This window comes from Monopterus albus, unplaced genomic scaffold, assembly GCF_001952655.1.
Source record: "Monopterus albus unplaced genomic scaffold, M_albus_1.0 scaffold279.1, whole genome shotgun sequence".
Lineage (NCBI taxonomy): Eukaryota > Metazoa > Chordata > Actinopteri > Synbranchiformes > Synbranchidae > Monopterus > Monopterus albus.
This window is the reverse complement of record NW_018128159.1, coordinates 258,315-283,128: the sequence shown is the minus strand read 5'-3', so window position 1 is coordinate 283,128 and position 24,814 is coordinate 258,315. Positions and strand designations below refer to the sequence as shown.

The 24,814-nt window shown below is 40.5% G+C and overlaps 3 protein-coding genes across 8 annotated transcripts in view; 1 reads left to right on the top strand and 2 right to left on the bottom strand.

The window, feature by feature from the left end:
- Positions 1 to 2,271, top strand: part of rgl1 (ral guanine nucleotide dissociation stimulator-like 1) — a 29,855-nt gene extending 27,584 nt beyond the window's left edge. For all 3 annotated transcript variants that reach the window (XM_020622384.1, XM_020622383.1, XM_020622385.1), the window contains 2 exons: positions 30 to 144; positions 518 to 2,271. In XM_020622384.1, the coding sequence (XP_020478040.1) occupies positions 30 to 144; positions 518 to 705 (303 nt within the window). In that variant the 3' untranslated portion in view covers positions 706 to 2,271. The remainder of the gene's footprint in view (positions 1 to 29; positions 145 to 517) is intronic.
- Positions 2,272 to 6,961: 4,690 nt separating this feature from the next.
- Positions 6,962 to 16,546, bottom strand: abhd17ab (abhydrolase domain containing 17A, depalmitoylase b). 2 transcript variants are annotated; one of them, XM_020622382.1, is made up of 6 exons: positions 15,972 to 16,546; positions 15,795 to 15,836; positions 14,607 to 14,977; positions 12,996 to 13,190; positions 12,311 to 12,490; positions 6,962 to 9,772 (listed from the first exon to the last, which is right to left on the bottom strand). In XM_020622382.1, the coding sequence occupies exons 3-6, from the start codon at positions 14,969 to 14,971 to the stop codon at positions 9,547 to 9,549; spliced, it is 966 nt and encodes a 321-aa protein (XP_020478038.1). In that variant the 5' UTR covers positions 14,972 to 14,977; positions 15,795 to 15,836; positions 15,972 to 16,546; the 3' UTR covers positions 6,962 to 9,546. The 2 variants fall into 2 exon arrangements, with proteins under 2 accessions (XP_020478038.1, XP_020478037.1); XM_020622381.1 differs by having other exon boundaries at positions 15,795 to 16,546.
- Positions 16,547 to 19,158: 2,612 nt separating this feature from the next.
- Positions 19,159 to 24,814, bottom strand: part of LOC109973058 (AN1-type zinc finger protein 5) — a 10,580-nt gene continuing 4,924 nt past the window's right edge. For all 3 annotated transcript variants that reach the window (XM_020622367.1, XM_020622368.1, XM_020622366.1), the window contains exon 6: positions 19,159 to 23,223. In XM_020622367.1, the coding sequence (XP_020478023.1) occupies positions 23,075 to 23,223 (149 nt within the window). In that variant the 3' untranslated portion in view covers positions 19,159 to 23,074. The remainder of the gene's footprint in view (positions 23,224 to 24,814) is intronic.

The window sequence follows — 24,814 nt, the reverse complement described above, 5'->3', positions numbered from 1 at the left end:
ACTTCATTTCCTTTCTATGTCCCAAATAGCTCACCAATCAAGACAAGACTCCGGCAGTAATTTCCAGAGCCATGGCGAAGCACAACCTGGAGGTGGAGCCTGATGAGGGATACGAGCTGGTACAAGTCATCTCTGAGGAGAGAGGTAAAACATGGCTCTGCTTTTAATTTGAGGCTCATTGATATTTTTCCCACACAAGATCATCTGACATCTTTGAAGGTTTCAGTGGATCATTTTCTGTGCACTCCCATTACTCAGAACTAAACTTTTTCAGTCAGAGGTTTTGAGCTAAACGTTGTGCTCTGTGTGAAGTGTTGTGCTGATTTGCCTCAAGTGATATTTTTCATAGACAGCATAATTCCAAAGCAGAGTAACAAAATACAGAAAGCAGAAGTTGGTACAGTAGTTACTACTGTATATACTAAACACTATGACAAAAAAACCTATGTATTGCTGACTCAGAGCATAACAGCACCACGTGGACCTTATAACTGGTGATGGTCTTTGTCTCTTTCAGAACTGGTGATCCCAGACAACGCCAATGTCTTTTATGCCATGAACACCTCCGTGAATTTTGACTTCCTGCTGCGGGTGCGAGGCTCAGTGGGCCGACCTGTCCAGCTACGAAGCCGGTGTAGCACCACGCTCCCTCGTACCCAGTACCGCTCAAGCCTCTCGCTTAGACTCAGTAAAGTCACACTGTGACCCTGGAGTGTTGTGACCCAGCAGTTTGCTCTTGTACCACTAACCAGCACTAAAGAGGGCATAAAGTGGATGGATACATTGGACTTGTGGAAGATAACTGGATTCAAGAAACAATAGATGGATCCTAATGAACTGTCAGACTTTTAAAGCGCTCTACTTTGATCTTCTTTTGCCAGGCAAGTTTTCCTGAACTGTGCCAACCCTTTGCCCAGCCTTAGTATGGAACATGAATGTGTACACTAGGTGTCTACTGTGCCAGTGATGCCTGTGACAGAGTGAACCAGGGACCCCAAGTGGCCTCCACTCTTAACAATAACAGCCATTTGCACATGCTCTGGGAGCTGCCAAACTCCTGACCTCCAACAGTATTCTGATTTTGTCCTGTAACGTCTGCATAGCTGAATAAAAACCTTTCTAGTAAGGGAAGAGTGATAAATGCAGAAATAGAAGACGGATGGTGGAACAGAAGAAGAAGTGGACCGAGTGTCCCATCTTGTTGCCTTCATCGATAAATAAATGGACCTCTAACAGTATTCTGAATGATATTCATAAAGTGATTGACAGAAGCTGTGATGGCATTATTTTTCGGTAGTCGGACATGTTTACTTGCCGTGCCCATCTCGTGCACAGTGTGTGTATGTGTTCAGCCGCTCTCATATTGTGAGCTATGTTATGAATGCACTGGTACATGTGCATTCTGATTGGTTCCAGTACTTGGTTTTAGCAAGTCTTTGGCAGATGCTGAAATGGCCTTACCTGCCCTGTCATTAGGGTGTAGAGATGCAATTTGTGCTGCTTTCTAATCCAGAAAGATGTTCCATGTGCCTGTTAGAAAAAAAGGCAAGAGCACAAGAAAGGAGGGGGTTGTCTTACTGAAATGGAAAGCATTACGTAAAGTGTCTGAAACTGATACATACTTGTACCTCTTTGCCCTTTGTTAAATGAAACACAGAGTTGCACTTGTCAGTTGGTAGGGGATGCCAATGGGATGTGACTACAGAAGAATGAAAGAGCCACAACAATAGTGGTTTACTCCCTCTTCACTAAATGACTTACTATTTTTGTTTGTAATTTCAGCTTTTTGTATGTTTTTGTAACACCCTGGAGACCCGAAAGGAATGACAGTGGAAGGGTGAGAGAGGATTCTTAAACTAAATGTTAATGAATTTCAGAAAGTGTCATAAAAAGAGCCAGTGTCAGATTTGACTGTGATACATCTGAACACTTCAGAAGCCAAACACCTCTTCTCACAGTAAACTCCCATCATGGGCATACACCTCATTTGCAACACCATCACAGTTTCACAACAACACTTATCACCTGGCCATGTAAGAGCAACACATTACAGAAAAACACCCACAAAGTCATACTTTTCTTTCAGTACATGATCCTCATGCTATTTTGCTGCGGTCACATCTTCATGAAACCAGTTACTGCTCCTTGGTCATTATTACATTTCCCCACTGCATGAACTGCATGAACATTTGTCTCCATGTTCATTTCATAATGTTCTCATTAAATCACCCTCAGTTCCTGTGTGTGTAACTGCCAAAGACTCTTTTTCTACCAGAATAATAAATTATTATCATTATTATGACAATTTGTCCTGTTTTTTTATGCCTCCATGTCTTTGTATGAACATGCTCTGAACAGATGAACAACCACTCACATGCACTCCTACAAGCAATTTAGAGACACCAATCAACCTAAGCTGCATGTCTTTGGACTGTGGGAGGAAGCCAGAGTACCTGGAGACAACCCACGCAAGCACGGGGAGAACATGCAGACTCTGCACAGAAAGGTTGTGAGGCAACAGGGCTAACCACCACACCACCGTGCTGCCCTCAGTTGACTTTTATAGTTTGATTATTATAAGTCTGGTTATTGTTGTTTGCACATCTGTTTGAGTACACAACACTTTTCATCATGTTCTTCATGATGTACTGGCTAGATGAGGGTAACTTTGCTTTTGTCATTTTAGCCTTGTTCCATAATTGACAACATTCTCAGTCTTATTAAATTGTAACAAAAGGACTGGGGACTGTTCTGGTCAGAACCCAAGTTATTTTGCTGAGTGGCAGACATTTCTGCTGACTTGAATGAACCAGTAATGACCTTTACTTCCTCAAACTGTGTTTGACGTGCTGGTCACACTCTCTTCCAGGAATTCAAAAACAAATGTGCATTTTCTAACATTCATAGGATTTGATATTCAAAACACAAAACAGGAACAAGGTAAAGTAAATTTATTTACCTAGTCATTGATTGTAAACCCCATAAAAAACTAAAACATGTGAACTTGTTCTCATCCATAAAATCAAGAGTATGTTTGCATGTACTACTTTAGCAGCCATGAGTAAGCCAACTAAAAGAGTCATTTTTTCTATATATTAAATGTTAAAGCATGTTTTGGTTCGGTTTACTTCATTGACATACAACAAGCACTAAATAAATAAATGAAAAAATAAAATCATAAATGCGTTAATAAAATAAAAAAATAATGATGATAATGTATAAATAAACACATACAACTTTAATAATCAAAGGAATTATGTAAGAAAGACAAGGCAAAGTGGAACAGAGGGAAAAAAATCAAACAAAAATGGGAGTAAACTGGGGGAAATCTGGGGGACAAAAAACCTGGTCAGGTCCCTGCAGTCATCAAAAATAATGTCAGTGTTTGTATGTACTGGTTATGATTTAAGGCCAGGGTTTTCAACCAGTGGTCCACAGCTCCCTGACCATGTATTCAATAATCACAGTTTTTTATGTAAACACATTTCCATGTATTATTTATTGTTTGTGAATAATTCAGCCAGCACAGTGGCTCAGTGGTGACCCTGCTCTCCCTCTGACTCTTTGGACAGTTTACTAAAGCTTCCCTGAGACCAACTAACAGCTTTTCTCCATAGCCTCACCAAATTCCTCCCAGGCACAAGCTTTTGCATCTGCAGCCATTCGAGCTGCAGCCCCTTTGGCTTGCCGGTACCCATCAGCTGCTTCAGGAGACCCCTGAGCCAACCAGCCCCTGTAAATGGCAATATACCTATACAGTGGTTTTCTATGCATTGCAGCACACTCAAAGTGCTTTCACACTATTTCGCCATTCACCCATTTGCACTCACACATTCATGCACCAGTGACATCATCAGGAGCAACTAGGGGTTCAGCGTCTTGCTCAAGGACACTTCGACATGTGGACTGGGCAAGCCGTGAATTGAACCACTAATCTTCTGGTTAGGAGATGGCCCACTCTACCTCCTGACAGCTTCCTTCACCACTGTGTTTGCCAGTGGGTTCTCAGGTTGCCGTCACGACAGGCATCAAAGACTGTCTGGCCACAAGTCAGAATAGCTGCTTCTACAGTGGAGAGTTTGAACGTGGCACATTTGAATTCCATGTCCCCAGCCTCTCCCAGGATGTGACAGAAATTCTTCCTGAGGTGTGAGTTGAAGACCTCCTGAAGAGGGGCTTCAGCCCGGCGTTCCCAGCACACCCTCACTACACATTTGGGTTTGCCAGGTCTGTTCAGCAGCCTCCCCTGCCATCTGATCCAACTCACTGCCAGGTGGTGATCAGTTGACAGCTCCAAGAAACCCATATACTCTTAACTATTGTTTGGTGCATAGGCACAAACAACAGTCAGGGCGTTCTTCAGTGACTTCTATGTCACATAGGGGCAACCTTCTCATTCCAAGGGGAGAACTCCAACACAGCAGTGCTCAGCCTGGGGTTTGTGAGTATCCCCACACCTGCCCGATGCCTCTCACCCTGGGCAACTCCGGAAAAGGATAGAGTCCAAACCCTGGGAGTTTGGTTCCAGAGCCAGAACTATGTGTGGAGGTAAGCCCAGCTATATCTAGTTGGTATTGCTACACCTCCAGCACAAGCTCCAGCTCCTTCACCGCCAGAGATGTGATATTCTAGATTTGGCCTAGGCAGCCAGAGATCAACACGCCCAGGTACCTGACCTAGCCTGCTGCCCAACCTGCACTGCACACGACCCCAAATCTTTTCCCTGCAGGTGGTGGGTCCACAAGGCAGTGGCACCATGTCATTCTTTTGGGCTGTGCCTGACCAGGCCCCATGTCTGCCTTCTCATGGGGAAGCGAGAGAGGGAAAAAAGGCTGGGCACAGAAACGCAATTCTAAGTGACTGGTGGAGAAAGATAAAAGATGAAGGTGCTGGCTTCAGGCTAGGCTGCTAGAGATATGAGCGGTGGCTCTGCTGGAGACCTGCAGCAGAGGAGCGATGCGTAGCTCAGAGGTGACTGCTGGGATGAGCAGCGGAGAACCGGCCCAGGCGAGATGGTGCCGGTGTACAGGGTGACAGCTGAGACTGGGGCTAGTGCTGGGGGAAAGTAGCTATAGCGTAATCGGAGAAGCCGCAGACTGGCTAGGACTAGGTCCTCCACAGGAAAAATGCACAGAGGGCAAGTGCAGAAACAACCACAGTCTTACTTGAGATCATGTGGACGATCGCAGATCGGAGACTGTGGGTCACATACACACATGGCGTTTGACAATGAACCGGCAGAGAACGAGCGTCCACCAGTGGTTTAAACAGAGACGCTGGTGACCAGTGAAATACGCCACAGCCGTGAGTCGTACCAGGGCCCTATATCTGAGGAGAGAGAGGGAGAAAAGAGAGCGAGAGAGGCAGGTAGTGCCGAGCAAACTCCCAGGATCACTGGGACACACAAACCTCTCCACCATGTTAAGATGGCGAGAGGAGAAGAACTTAACTTGAACGTTTTTGTTAATTCCAAATTTATTTATTTTTTACATTATCAGGTGTTCATAACACCTTTATAGCATTTTGATTGGATGTGATTTCCTTCTAAGAACACACCACAGTCTGCACTCACACCAACAGTGTTTTAAAATGGAAATAAACACTCAGTGAGCTCCATCTGCTTTGTGGACGACAAAGTGACACAGGGCGCAGGTGGTCGCTCTGCATGAGGTGCTTATTAAATAAAGGGCAATGAAAAGGGCTTTGCTCCTGTGTGAGGACAAACATGAAAAGCTAGTTCATCAGAGTGAGCAATCCTTCCTCAGGTAGAAATAAATCACCTCTTACCTCAGTAACAGACATAAAAACACAAAAAGCAATATCAGCGACATAAACCATGTATGGCCACAAGCAGAAATGCAATTACACTTGGCAGAAAAGGTTTTTTGCTTCAGTGTTCCCCAAGTAAATAAAAACAAAAACAACCATATGACATTAGGGCAGGGAGCACATTCAAGTCCACATAAAGATAGATGCAGCACTCAACTAATGAGGGAAACATTGTTTTAGGAGGTTTGCTTACAGCCACGTTGTTTTAAGACCCTCTTATTTAAGTGTCTGGGCTACAGATACAAACCCGTCTCTATCTGAGCTCCATATTAGTGACTGATTATTAGTGGATATCAGGTACAAATCAGATGAGCTCAAAAGCAGGTTTGAGCTCACTAGAGTATTTTTGTCCTATAGGCCAAGACAATTTCACATACTGTATATTGACTGCTAACAAATGGCCTAATGTTTTACATTCCAGTATCGTCAACCATAATCAAGAATGCCAAAATTGTGTATTATTTCAGTTGTTTGGATTATATAAATCTGTGATCAAGGCTGTATGTATGCTGAATGTGGAGTCGTGGTGGTGGTTGTGTTGCTCTAAGTCAGACTGCACCAACTTTGTCGTACACAAGGGGATGTGCTGCTGCAGCTGCTTTTAATCCTTTAGAGCATTTGAGTGGGACACCAGACTGTTTATGTAGTCCTCTGAAAAAGAGCTGGCACAAGTGTGTTTGTGTGAATACGTCAAGGGGCAGGAGGCCGAGTGCAGCTTATGATCTTTCTGCCTGTGTCCCCCACAATTCAATGTGGTGGCAGACAGTGAGTGGAGGCCGAGACAGACCAGAGTCTTTGAACCAATTTAATTAAAGCACTTAATTTGATCCAAATCTCTCCCTCCCACAAACACACATACACACAAGGCAATTAAAGACCAATTTACACATCAGCCAGTTATTCACCAGAGCTTTTCTTGGATCTGTCTGGTGCAGCCCTGTGAGGCCTTTCTTCACTGTGTACCAGGACTGTGGTGGGTGAAAAATCAGGGACTGAATAAAACAGCACACAAAGATACCTGGATGGACAACGCACGTTCTAAAAACAGAGCAGAAGAACTGTATTAATTATCAATAACTGTTCATAGTTTATTCATTTCTTATTCTCTTGAATTTTAGGGAAAAAAAACTTCTTTTTTTTTTAAATCAAAAAATTTGTCAGTATAATGAGCAACAATGTGCAATGACAAAGCTGATACACAGCTGTGTTACACCCGAGATCCAAACAAGCCTGAGATAAATAGAAAACAGTTTCCTTTTAAAACAAAAGCTTTGTCTCGAGCTTGAAGCTCCTCTGGCATTGTTCTTTTATCATCCCACACCCTTTTCTAAACATATCCCAACACACACAGCTTTAGTGTACTGCTGAGTTGTATCCCTCCACAGCTGATGAATTATAAACAGCTTGAAAAAATAAACACCCCAAACTTGGTTAATTTATAATATTTAAACTCTATTGCATATGTGAAACCAGATGTAATATGATAAAACATTATTTAGTGATATGACACTTATACATTTCATTTGCATCCAAAGGAATAGTGGAAGAAAATCAAAGCATACAGATAAAAAAAAAAAAAAATCTAATTAAAAATGCCTTTGGTTGCAAAGACACAAACCTAAACAGCAGGTAAAATAAACAAAAACAAGACTTTGGTTCATACATCAACAAGAAAATCCTGACTCCTTCTTAAAGCCCATCAAACGGAAGAGTCTTAACTTTCAATTAAGAACTTGAACACTGCAACACTGAGGTTCAAAAGATGCAGGGACTCTCACAAAGGCAGTGAAAAAAGGGATTATGATTTACCCCATTAGTCAACCCAAAACAACGTCAACAGGGCAACCAGCTCACATCATGTTGTACCAGTTTTTGTACTGTCACAGAAAAGAAAAAGATGACACCTGCAGCAAAATGAGCCAATTAATTTGCAATATTTCCTCAAATAATCAGCACAAAAAAAAACAACAAAACAGGGGCAGCTCATCATTTTTGATTTTCCTGTCTTACAGCCATAGCAGCAGAAATTAGAACTAGAAATTGTACTTTTGAAATATTAGCTTTGTGTAGTAAAAACCATAGTGTTACCAAGAAGTCAATGGCAAAACAGAGACAAGATGTTCTACAATTTCATACAGCTTATCTACCTCTGCCTGACAATATAATTTAAAAGAGTGGTGGAAAAGTAGTGTTTTGTAGGACGATAAATAGCAAACACTGATCTCTTTTCCTACTTTGGTAAAGCTGTAAAACAACCAATGAACTATACTGCTTTGCTATAAAGCATCTTTGTGCTTATCCAGTTAAAGGTAGGAACAACAGTTAATAATGTGAAGCTCATGAGTAAATGATGAGTAAGACAGCCATCAGACATAAAAGAAAAACCCAAAGACATGGAGACAGAAACAGGCTGGAGGGAGAAAAACAGGACCTGTTTAATTTTAGTGTTGCTTCTCTTGTTCCAGACACTGAGCAAAACAGGAACGCACAGCTGTGATCTGCTGGTGTGCGAGACAAAAACAAGACTAGGAACCTACAACAAATGGATGGGGCTAACACAACAGACTGTCACAGGCATTCCACTAAATGAAGGAGTGTTCTGAGGCTCTGGAACATCAGCTGTTCTTCAGCTGATCCAGCGCCATCACTGGGACGTAAATGTGTTGCAAATAGCAAGATAAATTAACTGCAGCAAATAATAATAATAATAATAATAATAATACTAACACCTTGTTAGGGCTCACTAAACTCAAGGTTTGGTCTGTACTCCCTTACGGAGTGTGATTCACGATTCATTACTGGTTAAATTTCAAAATAAAAAAGTCCTCACCCTGGATCAATGTGATTTCAGAAGGTTTTGCTATAAATGATCTGAGGCGATTTAGCCAACTGCATATAAAACAACACGCATTCATACCAATGTCTAAACAAGGGTCACCTGAGCAAAATGTTCAGTACAGTGAAAATCAAACACACTCAAAATGCATCTATATTCATTAATGTCATTTCCTGCCAAGAATACAGAGGGGTTCGTTTTTTTTAATCCACCCCCCAGTCTACATACACGAGGGACATTAGAAACACTTTCCAGTGTAATGCAGTTCAACACAACACCACCAAATAAACCCTTGTGAAACAGGATTTACTGGATGGCTTTTCTATTGGATTGCATTAGATTGTACAGGTGCTAATAAAACTAATTCACTGTGGAGAACATAATCACACACCTGTTTGTGAGAAGCCCAAAATATTCCCCACTAGACATCAGAGGGTGGAATATCCACCATGCTTCACCACAGTCCATTTAACTTGGGTTAACAGGTTAGTTACACACAAACTCTACGATCAGGCTGAAAACTTTCCACAGCGTACATGATAATTTATCAGTTTGTTGTACTGTTAACTCACCCTCTCTATTTAATTTCAACACAAATTATCACTGCACAGTGACATGACACATGGCAACTGTACTGTTAAAAAAAGAGGAGTCTTTCGCTCTCACGCATATCTGATATACACTGTCCTTTCCTCTGTGTCGTATCGATCCATGGTCCGTTAAAGGCATCCTGGGCCCAGAGAACAGAGCACTATACAGTATGTGAAACCTTACACCTCTGGAAGTTGCAGTAAGCCAAGGACTGTTCAGACAACTCTTGGATTTCCATCAGAGAGGAAACATGGTAATGATGACACTGATAATGAGTGTAGTGACTTTGATCAGGCATGTTGTATCACCAGCTCCTGCCCTATGAAGCGACGCAGGCGCTCCAGATACTGGCTGTACAATTCAATGTCGTTGTGTCCTGCTCCCTCCACCCAGAGAGGCTCCACAGCCTTGGGGCAGCGCTCAAACAGAGCCAGGCCATGGGAGAAGTCGATCACCTCGTCTTCCGTCCCATGGATGATGAGCACCGGAGATGTGATTTTGGACACTTTCTCAATGCTAAATGGGGAAAAGGTGGAATACAGTTTTAGAGATACCAAAGAGCTGCCTGTCCATATTAGTTCCCCAGAGCTCTGAAAACAGACTGCACAAGGCACTTCAATAGTCATGGAAAATTGGAATCATAAAGCCACTGCCATAAAAAGTGACACCCTAATGGGTCTGTGCTGCTCTGGGAAAAAAAGGTCAGTAAAACATCTTCTCATAGATGAAATAAAAATATCTAAAAGGACTGGAGGAGCTCCATTGCTGTCTGGACTGCAACACTCAATAAAACATTTTACTGCTTTACAAGCAGCTAAATATTTTAGTGTCATTATATTTGTTTTGCAAAAACAGCATCGCATGTAGCAGCCCAGTGATAAATAAGGGTTTTATTGCCTGGGTGCATATAAATGCTAATGCTGGCCCACCTATCGCTGCAGCACAAATGTGAAGCTCTGTACTGTCTACAAGGACAAACATGAACAATGGGATTTGCTGAGTGATTGTGTTGACTGAAATGAACATGTCAAATAATAATATGGCCCAATTTAATTTGTTAAATTATTTATAGCAATTAATCAATAATCAATGAAAATATGTACACACTGTTGCAGTTGTGTTGATGAACACTGGGGAATGAAGTTTCTACTGAATTGCTGTCTAGTGCCTGCATTAGCGCAGAGTCACAGAGTCGAGAGCACCGCATGCTTCCCACAGAATCAACATGAAAGTTGGGGGGGGTTATAGATCACATTAGTAGTAAAAACTGTTTTAACATGAATATATCTATCTCAAATGAATGATTAAGTGATAATTGATTAATGTGGCTGAAAACCAATAAAGAAAACTGCTCAAAATGTGCATCCCTAATTTAGACACATTTTACAAAGACAAAAGTGGAGAAAGATACAGACTGACAGAGAGAAAGATAAGAGTGCTAGCTGCCCCCTCTGAATATGAACAGGTGAACACCAGAGACTTTCTCAGCTCAGTACACACACATTAAGGCATCCCCCTGGTTTCCTACCACCTCTGCTCCTCACCCACTTGTACCATCTGGGACTAGACTCTGCACTGAAAACTAAACTAACAACAAGAACAGAAGGGATAGAGTCTGACTAATGATAGCATCACTCTGCCTTGCTATTGTCCAGTCAGGGGAATATTTTAAAATAAAACCAAAGAACACAGTAACAATACAATGAACACCTACAATCACGCACAAATGTGTGGCATCAAATCTCATCGGAGTAGGAGGTTCTCAGTGATCGCTAAGCATTAAAAGAAGCTCTGAAATGTTTACAGGGCCAAACAGTACTGACACATACACCCAGCCACCTGGATTCTGTTACAGGACTGTAATCATGGCCTCGTTGCTGTCATTAACAAACAATGTGTCTGTAGGTATTGGCATAGTCCAGGCTGCTGATGTTTAACTTCTTCCACCTCTCTCTATACTAATTCAGCCTTATTCAGGTCAAACAGCTAACACACTTCCTCCAATACTTTTTCCCTTTGCTAAAATTACTGTACCAATCTATGATGGCAGGTTCATAAACACTTGCATCAAATCTTTTTGGTTTTTCATGTTTCTGCATAATAAATGTGCTTCCTTGAGTGCTTCCCACTAGACAGAGTGTCTATTTTATACTGGGAACAGTAAAGATAAACTAAGACAGAAACAATGTCTGTTGCGTGTTTAAATTCGTTGTAGCAGACTAATAACACTGCAACTGTCGGCATGACTGGGAGTTTCAGTAAAGAGTGTAAAACTAATAATGTTAGAATTCTCACTTGGCCCAGATTCATTTCTTGTGGAAGTGTTTACTTATCAGTAAATAAAAAAAAAAAAACTCTGGACCCAAACTTTGCCCTTGCAGTGTTATTGCACTGAACAGGTCTATGCACTCATGCAAAAGGTTGTTAATGATACTCTTGGGTAATGTTGAAGTAAAAAAAATGACACTGCTATGGTCTTTAAATCCTGTTGACAATGACTGGATTGAACTAATAAATCAAGGGTTACATACTGTATATGATTATTAATGTTGCTGATAGAGTGTGATAACCATAAAACTTCCTTCTGTGCTAATGAAATTCTGTCCAGTAATATTAGAAAGAATTATTTAAGAAGGCTGGATTATATTGATGTTATATATGATGGTTATTAAATCAACTTCATCACGGCTGAGTTACTGATCTCCACATCTCTGTGGAAACTGACACAACGTGAGCTGCAGCTACACAGAAGAATAACCTGCTTGAAAAGGTGCCAGATGAAAATGACTGTTGCAGATCCTGATAGACAACACAGACCTCTGGTGTGAGAGTTCTTTGAAAGAGAACTTTTCTGTTGACAGATGTGCACATATGTGAAAATGCCAATATACAGGGTGGGCCATGCAAAAGTAACCCACCAAGATGAACAAGCAAGTGGATTGTTTTGGAGGCAGGCTACTTTTCCTTGGCCCACTCTGTATTATGTATACCATGTATTATTTGTATCTGAACAGTAACAATAAGATGAGGACCCAGCATTCAGGAGGGACATACTTGGGGAAAGCATCGAAGCAGTAGGTTTTCTTTGTCTCAGGAAAGGCCACTCTCATGCCAGATGTCAGAGGCGAGTGAAGGACCACAGCAGCACACTCGTACCGTGATGCCAGGTCCACAGTTGGAACTGTGCCAATGCTCTGTCCATACAGGATAATATTCTCTGGGGTAATGCCATACCTGGCAAAAGCAAAGAGACAGAGAAAAGCTTAGAATACAGGTTAAACAAAATAGAACTATGTAGGATGCCTGGCAAAAATTTACAGCAGCAAAATCTAAGAATAGTTCATTTCAATGACAGATGCGCCCAAATGTAAATTCACCTTAGCCAACTCTTAGTCAGTGCTTTGTAGTGTCATGTTTTCTCAGGGCTACAGCTGCTCAGCTTTCACTAATGAGACAGTTCATCAAACTGCAACATCCTTGAGACAACCCCCACCACACACCCCACCCAAGCCCCCTCTCTCCTCATCCATTTTATGCATCTTTATTCCCATGGCATCTGTGTTCAGTCTAGTCTACTCTCTGCATCCCAGCTCTGTCCTGATCACAGCCTCTGCCATCTTTATTAACCCCTTCTTCACATCTTTTTCCTCCTCAGTATAAACAGTGTGCCCTCTCTCAGCAGAGCAAGACAAAGTATAATAAATCAGAATGCATATGGGCCAATTAGATCATATCCTACCGTGTGCGCAGGGCGTGCCAGGCAGCATCTATGTCAGCATAGAGGTTCTTCTCAGAGGGCTTGCCAGTGCTGACACCATAGCCCGAGTAGTCATAGGAAAAGATGTTGCAGTTGATGCGAGTGCCGAGGCCAAAGTAGAAACTGCTCATCTGGCCCAGGTCAACTGCGTTTCCGTGGGAGAAAAGCACTGTAAATCTGAGAGGACACACATACAGTACGAGACAGGTTAGTAAATGGGCCATAGAGCTAGACCCAAAAGAGGTTTGTATGCCCAGCAAATACTTCTGTTACAGCTGGAAATAGACACATATATATGAAGCAGCAGGGTATCTACTACAAATGCTGGGTTTTCTAGCCCTGGCCTTTTATTCATGAATGCAGGTTGCGTACTCCAGAGAAATCTGATCTGCCCTCTGTTGTCTTGTTTATAATCCCATATGTCCTTTGCTCTTCACATCTCCACTCAAAATGTGGCATGACAATGACTTGGCCATGTCAGGTCGAGTTTGGATTCATTCTTGTGTAATTCTAGACAGCCATTAATATAAGATACATGGACTGTAACACAAGCCTGTCCATTTCTTTTTAATTGTTTTGGTGAATTAATCAGCAGCAGCACAGTGGAGATGGATGGGTGTCAAACTAAAGTTAAATAGTTGTACTTGTTATAAAATACTCTTTCAGTTCTTATGCCAGATGATATAATCACTTCCATCTATCAATCACTGACAATAAGATCAATGATACAAACCTACAGGAGGGAAAACCAGATGTGATGTTTTTTTAAAATTACTATTATTATCATAAAACTGAATTACCAAGCATGAGGGATTCAAGCTCCGTTAAAAGGGATGACAGTAATCCATGGAGAAGTAGGAAGAGAAAATCAGTCGAGTCGACAGAGTGACAAGGAATGGAAACAGAGCTGGATATGTGTGCAAGACATTTGACAAGAAAAAAGTCTGTGAAAAGGCATCTGAGGAAGAGTGACACAATGAATGAGAAAGATCAAGCAACCATTATCTCCTTGCTTGGGGTGCTCTCAGTATTTTTATCCATTTGTCTTCCTTCTGTAACCTGCTGGATGCCTGAGGATTCCCTCGGAATCAGTAATGTGTCCATCTATGAACAGTTGGATTACACCAATTAGATCTGTTGCCACACTAATTCAAAGGGTAGATAAACCTTTCAATCTACCTAAAATATAATTTATCACAATTTTGTGCCTTTTTAACAATTTCTATAGTTTACAGTCTGAAAGGGAAACATCCAGAACAGTATTTTTAAGATCCGTTCAAAGATTATCACAGTAGATGGATTCGAGCTGTCCATCTTTTCAATCCCCGTTTTTAATGCATTTATGCACAACCGCCTTATTGTTGTTAGTGATGTTTGTTATAACTCCATATTATAGTTATTTATTAATATATTTAGCACCAATTCTATATGGTTTTTAAAGGTTGTGTCCTTTGAATTTTATTAACTGTGTGAGCGCAATAATCTTTCTTTCCTATATACTTTGCCAGTATGTGTACACATCAGCTGATCAGGGCGGTGAGCTGTGGCACACTGCCCTTACAGGCATAAATATACATTAAAATGAATACCCACCTGGCATTAGGAACACAACGAATGTACATGCAGCCGACTCTGTTCCCTCGGCTGGATCGAGTGAGGAACACCTCTGTCATGTCCAGCTCTCTCTGTGAGTACTGAAACTCTGCTCGCTCTGTCAGGTGAAGCTTCCATCTCCCCTCCACAGCCCCAGCCCCTCCGCTTCCTGCAAATGATCCTCCGCTCTGTGACCGTAGGCTAGATGTCCCTGTTCCCCCTGGCACAGTTGGGCCTGCTTCTGTGTCTGGAAGAAAGGTGTATGTGGGCTCAGGGGGCAGGAAGGCAAGCTTGGCTGCTATGCGGCCAGGGCAGGGCGGACAGCAGAACAGGCAGCAGAGCTCACTGATAGAGAGACCATTCATCCTTCACTGTGAAGGAGGAGGACAAGAGAATCACTGTGCTAATAACTGCATATCATCCCAGTGTTAAAACAATGAGATACTTATTACAAAGCACTCAGTCTGTGGCAACAAAGGCAATAAAAACTTAAAAACTTTTTTTTTTTTTTTTTAAACATCAGCTCTGGACATACATAGATTATAAACAATCAGATACATATTATGCAATAAACATTGGGGAGACTACACCTTAGTAATATAATATCACTGATGATTTATCTGGTAATTCTATCAAATTAGAAGCAAATGAATTAGTCAATTAGACCACCACCAACAACAAAAACAACACTGGTAATCAACTAAACATTTCAGCAAATGTTCAAACAAAATTCACTGCTTTCAATCTCTCATATATTAGTATGTTACAGTTGTCTTATTCTTCTATGTTAGTAAACAGAACAAGACATTGAAAGACGTCCCCTTGGAATTTCTGATGGAATTTTTTAACTGTTTGCTGACATTTTTTAATAAAACAGTTACTCTAGAAAATAACCAGTAAATCAGCACTTATCTGTTAGATGCAAGCTAGATATTTTCTGGTTACAGCTGCACATATGTGAAGAGTTTCCCTTGTCATGTCATTAAAAATGGCCTATTTATCAAGCTAAAGCAACTGAGAGTTGAGGCTCTGGTAAGTCATGATGGCTGTTGCTATTTATTTTAGCATATATTAAGGCAAATAATTAATAGATGAGTCACCAATGAAAGTAATAGTTAAACACAGGGCTACGTGACATTCCTTCAAACCTAGAGTACAATCATATTACAAAAACAAAAGTAGACATACCTGTTGATATGAAGAGCTTGGCCTAAGCAAATATGGGCCGTGCTGAAACAAAAATAAAACAAAGAAGACCTTCTCCACCTCAGCCAAATTCAAACACGGGATACTGTTTGTTATGTGACGTCAGCAGGAGCAGGAAAAAGTAGTGGAGACTACCAGCTGTAGGAAAGTGTTATTTACCAAGCATCTGCTGTGTTTTCTGTGTGGTGAGTGAAGTCCACATCACATCCATTTTCTCCACTTGTTGAGATGTTTCTCAATGTGTCCTGGATATTTGAGGAAAAGAGTTTTTTTTCTTACTTGTGTTCACAGTTAGGAACATGTGTTTCTAATGCAGTCCCGACCAAAACAAACTCGGAAAACGCCTTACAATTACAATCAAACACGCAGTGCCGATACGAATAAGAGATTTATCGGGAATAACTGTGACCACGAGTAGCTTATCCAAAAGAGAAATCTATTCGTCTACGCGTATCACCTAACACTGCGCTGGTATAAGCTAGCAAGAAGACATAAACGATTACTCGGTAAAAACAACGTTCAGTCCGTCAGACGAAGTAAAATATCGTTAAAACAGTCTCCAGTTTGTGTGTTTATCTCTATAAATCCACTGTGGACGATACCACAAACTCCTCCGACTTTATAGCCAGTGTCTTGTCCTTTTGATTAATCCATATACGTGTGGTGTTTCCTACTTCTCTGCTGTTTTACCGCACCCGGAAGTGGCAGCTGACCGGATGTGACGCAATGAGTTTCCATTGGGCAATTAAGGGAAACGTGTTATCAGTGTGGGCGACAAAGTTGTAAAATATGTCATACTTGAACTTGATTGTTCATTTGCCCTTTTAAAGATAAATGGTAAATTACACGTGAATCATCACAATAATTTTGTACTGGTGACGCTATATTTGTAATCATTTTATCTTCTATGTGGCAGGAGTAGAGGGCCATACGTGTCTAAGCGCAGGGACCCGTTATACTCGGGTCATACCTAAACCCCTCCCATGCATAACACAAGACACTGTACAGAACAGTTTTCCTGTGAGTTGCTGAGGAAAAAGCTTTCCTGCTCAGGAATCACCCTTACTACTCATTATTACAGAGAAATGCACGTGTCAGTCATTCAGTTTGTTATATAGCCCACCCAAGGCCACAAGCAAGAGCCCACCTTGTTACAGGCCCAGCAAACACAGACATAAAGAGAGAAATAGAGGTGTTCTCATTTACTCAGGTTAATTAAACCTCTTCTGTCTTTATAGGGTCAGGTCATCCAAATTACATATCCAAATTATATTTTGTTTTTTACCTCAATTCTATCCAGCAAAACAGATAGTTCTGGTTTCATCGGACATACAGTCTCATCGGTTCATTTGTGGGGCTCACAGACCTCACTGTCACCTCTGTTTTCACAGGAACTACTGTATTATTTTTCAGTAGAAAGTAGTTCAACTTTGAATGGGTAACAGTGGGGAATGGGAATTGGGGATTATCCAAAACCTCTTAAAACCTGGGCAAATAAAACCTAAACTAACTACCACCAGAAGTAGGCAAGTGAGAAATCTGTGCATATGTTTTTTGTAACATGGGTAAACTCATCCATTAATCTATGCTGGGTCATTGCTGAAGTCAGAAAATTCTGGGCACTTAATCGAGTTCTTTCATTTTTACAGAGATTTTAATAGAACTTTTTACACCAGGCATTTTGATATGTAAAAGTGTTAAAAACCAAAGTACTGTATGTAATAACATTAATCATGGCTGCGTTCCAGGGACACTAAGCTATTGTTTATTAGTGTGTTCAAGTTAAAATGTCTGTTTTGTAAAATGTGTATGTAGCAGTGTGTTCAGGCCCCGAGGGAGCTAAGGGGTCATCTAATTAGGTCAGTTAAGTGAAAACACCTGTGTTGGTGGACCATGAGTCACTCATTAAAATGACCACAGAATAAATCAATCACACTATTAAAATTATATTGGAGAAAACTGACATAATGGGGTACACAAAGATATAAAATGAAACCATTTTCCGCATTATTTTATTAAAAAAAAACCTGCTGAAACGCCTGATTTAATGTTTAATATTTATATATGCACTAGTAACCACCTTTAACTCATGTGTTTAGTCTGACAGCACTGGCAGGATACTGCACTGATACGACTCTTTGTTGGCCCTTTTCTGTTTGTTCCCCTCTTTAAAACTGTATTCAAAGACTTTTAAGGTCTTTTTTGAAGAAATGTGGGATGACATAACTGTTTTTAGTAAGGCAAGCAATTATTTAAACAAAAAAAAAAAAATCTGTTAGAACTGATGAAGTAAAAAGAAAAACTTACAAAATCCTGCTATGTGAATGACAGAACACATACTTAATTCAGCACAGTAGACCTCATGACATTTCTTCTTGTACTGAAGCACATTACAGTGCTGTGCTGAATCTGAGACTACATTGATCAGCCATATCATTATGACCACTGGCAGGTGAAGTGAATAACACTGACTGTCTTGTTACAATGGCACCTGTCAGTGTGTGGGGTGTATTAGGCAGCAAATGAACATTCAGTCCTCAAAGTTAGTGTTGGAAGCAGGAAAAACTGACATGTGTAAGGATGTGAGTGACTTTGACAAGGATCAAACTGTGATGGTGAGATGACTGGGTCAGATCATCTCCCACACTGCAGGTCTTGGTGGGTGTTGTTGGTCTGCAGTGGTTAGTACCTACCAACAGTGTCTAAGGAAGGACAAATGGTGAACTGGTGACAGGGTCATGGACGCCCACGGCTCACTGATGATGAGGTTGTCCTACTGTAGATTAAACTTTTAACTTCCATTTGTACTTTTCAAAAGATTAACATTTATTTTAATCTTTGTTAAAATGGTTGAAAATGAGAAATACTGTCCATTGGTCTCTATGAAGAGAGAGAGTCAGGGGCTGTAGTGGTGATATCACACAGAGTGGTGAGGGTGTTGAATTTGTCTAAAAGATTCTCCATCTCGTCCTCACGACCACAGTTTTCACTCCTTTTACATAAGTTTCTCACTGAATTGTAGACACATCTATGCTCTTCCTGACAGTAGAACTGTGGAAGCAAATGGATTCACAGAAGATGCACAGTGAGCTGCAGAGTGACACGAGTGACAGCCAACTGCCACATTGACTCCTATGTAAACAGTATTAGGCAGGTGGTCATAATGTTATGCCTGATCGGTGTATAAAAGTACAAAGCAGAGGGGCAACAGTATACAAATTTACTGATCTAGCAAAGCAAAGGAACTGAATGCTTGTAAATAGAGATGAATTAAATTGTTTCACTGAACACTAAATAATGCATTTAGAAGACTACAGAGTGAAACAAATATTAAAGACAAGTGTAATTTAAAATAAACTTTGTGATTTTATTGTTTTATACTTACTCTTACACATCATACAATCCTAAATCTTTAAAGAAAAACAAAATAAGATATCTGGTGGTGTTTCTGGGGGACTGGAGTGCCAAGGGACAAGAACTACTGCTCTGTGAACATTGTAAATTTCATTTGATGTTCTTCAAGCTCATCTCAAAAGACAATGAATAATCTTCATTAGTCTTTACTTCTAAAGTTAACGGAATCACCATAAATGGCAGGTTTATCATTTTTATCAATCAAAACCCTTGTATGATGAAGATATTGTTTAAGAGAGGCTGTACTAAAGACAGGCCTGAAGACATCAATACTCTATCAAAACAACAAAACAGAAGGAAGAAAAATGTATATGAACTGACAATATCTAGAATACTTAGGTGTGGTTGCCCTAAATGCTGGCACCAAGTCCTTCATCACAAACAGTCCAAACTACTTCAGTTGTCCAACTCTCCCAAATCATGCAAGAAAACTGGGCCTCCATCCTCTGACATAGTCAGCACTAGGGCCAAGCAGTTTGATAAATGACCTTTCAGCTTATTGCATGATTTACATTCAAACTACTCACATTTATTAAGGAAAAATAGCAGGCATGGCATGGGCAGTCACTAGAAAACAGTGTAAACCATGAAATCCACATGATTTACACAACTGAACAATCACCTGAAAACGAGCTTTTTCTCTGAAAGGACTGTCAATCTGTAGAGAGAGAGACAACATTTTGTTGGCAACAATATTTTCCAAATGGTCACCAACCCAGCAGGCAAGTCTCATTATTATGAATACACTGGTTTACACTTCTCTGCTTCCAAATTGAAATGTATTGATTTTTATGGATGTTGAGGTGCTGACATCAAATATGACTTTTGAAAGAGGTGACTGGCTATAGCTTGTAAGACAGGCACTTATCTTTTAAATGATGGACAAGTAAAGACAATGGCATCTTTTGACTTCAACAGAGAATATGGACTGATGCATACAACCAAGAGTCTGTATAAGTGCCTTAGTTAAATGAAAAATGTGTGGCTTGTCATGCCTGAGATACAGTATCAGTGTAAAGTTTCACCCAAGAACCTTGTTGTACCACAAACAAGAAGTTTTGTCATTAGATCCCCCAAGAGTTTTGGTTACAATTTCTGGTTCTGCTCAGAGATCTTTCCTTCTGTCATGTGACAAAGTTCAGTCATTTTTAAGCAAAATTCACACCCTGCCAGTGCCACATCTTACAAACCAGAGCCAGTCAACATTTTCAGAATTAGCAAAGATTGATTACTTTTGTTTTGGAAGCATTGTGGTTGAGGACTAGTGAAATACAACATACACCATAGGGAACACAGAACTACACCAACCACGTTTCCCTAAATAAAAACAATTATTCTACTAGTACATAATCATCACTCAAGAATCCCCATAAACTCCTTCTGAAATTAGAATTTCCAAATGAAGGAAATACTTAAATCACAGTCCAAGTTTCAGATGAACCTTCTTATCCCAGGTCAACAGTCCCCATGTTGACATGATAAACTGCAAAGTCAATTAGACTAGTCCATCATCAATACTAAGACTTAAACATGAGTTGTGATGAAGACCAAGTTTCCCAGCAAAGGAGCCAGAACAAAATTCAACAAGGCCCAACATGATATTTGTGTATACAAAGAAGAAACTAATTCATGTCCAATGCATTCTGTATCGGCTTATTTAGAAAATGCATACACTTCCATAAATATTTGATGATCAAGATCAAGCAACATTTACAAGGAAAGCTTTTGATAATGAAAAGCTGAAACCTGAATTTCCCCTTCACATTTCACAAGGGGCCTTTTTAACGTTCAATATCGCTATGCTATGAATAGATCAGTAACCAGATAAAAGCATGGACTGGAATACTGTGTACTTCACAGAGGTTAACAAATGTTATAAGAGCTTCTTAATAATTTGACTAGAATTGTAAAACAGAAGCCACACGTGGCCCATAGAGAAACTCATGGTAGAACCTGTTAAGAAACATACTCTGGACATTACATGGGCAGATGATGTGGTAAATAAGATGGAGGGGAAAATACTGTGCCATTTGTGGCACTTTTTTTTTTGGGATAATTATTAAAAGCACTTTTATACACATAGTACTATGCGTCACCTTAGTCCCCCACTTTTATTATGTGGCAAAGATCTACAATAAGATTATATTATATGAATAGGAGCCATATGGTATTTACATTTGGGGAAAACACAGTAGAGTCCTGTTAAAGTGAATCTCGAAGTTCTGGCCATGCATTGTGCTACTGTTGTGTGGCTTTTTAAACATTCCAGCTTCATTTCAAACTGTGCAGCCAGTTACAAAACAGTAACTTATATGTTTGTCTGCACACATGCATGTAAGTTTGATGTTCCTACAAGAAGCTAGCTAGAAGTAAGGATTCGGCTGAATTGGAGCATGTTGTAACAGCACAGCACAGCACAGCAGCATTGCAATGGCCTTTATTTTGAATGAGAACAAGGTGTGTCAATATGCAGATTAACTGTGACCCAGGTCAGTTTTCATTCAGCATGTGTTAGTGGTCTGCTGGTGGTTAGATAAACATGGAGCTTCACTCTGACTCCATGGAAAAGAGCATTCAAGGAGAACACACTGCCTTACACAAAGTTTCATTAAGTGAACAGACATTTCAAGAAACCTGCTGTACAGATCAAATATAAACTGAATGACCCAAATGCTGAATAAAACTAAATAGGCATAGCACATCAACTTGTACTTTGTAGCTGACACTGTTAAATTGTGCTTGGCTTCCAAATCCAAAATAACGTACATTTTACTGCATGTCTTAATTGTAACAGCTTAACTGGACTCTACTCCATCACCTCAGATCTTGTGTATTTTTTTCTTCAAAAGGTTACATAATTAAGATGGAATTACTTAAATTGAAAAGGGTAAGTTCAAATCTTAATGATTTGCTGACACATGCCGCCAATCCTCCAGCACAGACCAACCAAACGATAAAAATAAATAGAATGCAATCACACAATTCAAGCTAACTACAATATATTAATATAGATCTTCTGTCATACACTCATTAAAACAAAAAGAAGAAAAAAAAAAAAAAAGAATTCAATCACTCAGTTAAGTCAAGATTCTCAGCTTCCCCTACTCTGTCCCGTCCCGTCCCGTCCCGCCCTGCCCCCCCAGGGTAATAATTGTTCATGCACCCAATATCAGAATGAGAAGTTAATATATCAAAGAGAAACATTTCTGGAAAATGCTGAAACTTGGGAGTTCAACACGTGGTAAGTAAAGGTAAGAGGAGGTGGAAGGGGTAAAAATGCCAATTTGACAATTAGATGACATCATTTAAATTCTGGGAGGAAAAAAAAACTCTATTTCAAAGCCCTTAAAAGGTCTTGCTGATACATTAACTTTCCCAGTTAAGTTTGTAAAAACTCCCAAGGCCTTCTAAACCTGTGTGTCCTTATCCAGGCTGTGACACCTTCCTTTACCCCTGACTCATTTCAACTACTTTACAGGGATTGTATAAAAATAAACCCACATGATTCCCCAAGTTGAGAAACAAAAAGGGGGAAAATCAAATTCCTTCCCTCTTCACTGCAACACTTACATTCACCAAGCCCCTACGGCTGTCTCCCCAACTCTCAAGCAAATGTGCACACACACACTTTCATACAGATACACACACACACAGGTTCAGCCACAGTCACTAGTGGAGAGAGGGAGATGATAGTAAGGGAAGTGTCTGGACAGTGGCTGTGACCTCACCACCCCAACCCACCCATCTTGGATTACCATGAACAAATGAAGCCATGATAACAGGTATTTTCATTGAGTCACCATTGTTCAAATTCACAAAGTCAGAGAGACTTTTTTTGTACTCAGTCCTCATAATTTCTGAATTTTCTCAGCTACCACGATGGGGTTCTCCTTGCGTATGCGGGCAGCAGCTGCACTCCGGTAATCATAGGGACAATCGTGTTTGTCAGAATAACGGTGAATGGCACAGAAGAGGTTGCCACAGCGACAGTCAAAGCCTTTAGTAAAGAGAAGCAGACATGATCAGTCAGTTAAGCTCCACTATAGGCAGCATTACACGATAAACTAATTCTCATATAAAAAAGTGTTGCTGCACCAACCTGTATGACTTCAAAGCATAAAATCTGTTGTACTTTTAAGCACACCAAACATCAATGTCTCAGTAAATTTGTACTTCAACTGCCTTTAAACTAGGCAGATTTAATATTACTACAAATACTCTACAGCAAACAGTCCCTGAAAAAGAGTAAAATATTCCCTGAGGGTGCTGCTGTAATCAGGCTGTGTTCAGGCTAAATTTCACATGCACACTGAGGATTTTGGTCAGGGTTAGGCCCAAATACTACTTTAATATCCTTACTTTACTATCCAATATTAAAAAGTTTTATTTTGCCAGGGTATTTCGTCCTTTAGAATTATGAAAAAGACTTCTGCTCAATATGAATTTAAAAATGGCCAATGGTTTACTGTGACACAGTGCCACACAAACACTGGGACAAGGCATTGGAAAACAAAAGAGGTTATTTAAAACTACACTGATAGTGTTAAAACTGCCCAGGATTTCAAACTGACAGGTTATGACTGTCCGGTAAAGGGTGTAAAATCTCAGCAAGGGAGATTCATGACTCATAACCTTTGGACCATACCAACAGCTATGAAGAACTCACAGTTCAGTGTGTAGGTAGATAGGTAGGACTTTATTGATCCCACAATTGGGAAATTCCTGTGTCCCATGTATGTACAGTGTGTACGGAAAGTATTCAGACCCCCTTAAATTTTCCACTCTTTGTTATATTGCAGCCATATGCTAAAATCATTTAAGTTCATTTTTTTCCTCATTAATGTACACACAGCACCCCATATTGACAGAAAAACACAGAATTTTTGACATTTTTGCAGATTTATTAAAAAAGAAAAACTGAAATATCACATGGTCATAAGTATTCAGACCCTTTGCTCAGTATTTAGTAGAAACACCCTTTTGAGCTAATACAGCCATGAGTCTTTTTAGGAATGATGCAACAAGTTTTTCACACCTGCATTTGGGGATCCTCTGCCATTCCTCCTTGCAGATCCTCTCCAGTTCTGTCAGGTTGGATGGTAAACGTGGGTGGACAGCCATTTTCAGGTCTCTCCAGAGATGCTCAATTGGGTTTAAATCAGGGCTCTGGCTGGGCCATTCAAGAACAGTCACAGAGTTGTTGTGAAGCCACTCCTTCGTTATTTTAGCTGTGTGCTTAGAGTCATTGTCTTGTTGGAAGGTGAACCTTCAGCCCAGTCTGAGGTCCTGAGCACTCTGGAGAAGGTTTTCGTCCAAGATATCCCTGTACTTGGCCGCATTCATCCTTCCCTCGATTGCAACCAGTCGTCCGGTCCCTGCAGCTGAAAAACACCCCCATAGCATGATGCTGCCACCACCATGCTTCACTGTTGGGACTGTATTGGACAGGTGATGAGCAGTGCCTGGTTTTCTCCACACATACCGCTTAGAATTAAGGCCAAAAAGTTCTATCTTGGTCTCATCAGACCAGAGAATCTTATTTCTCACCATCTTGGAGTCCTTCAGGTGTTTTTTAGCAAACTCCAGGC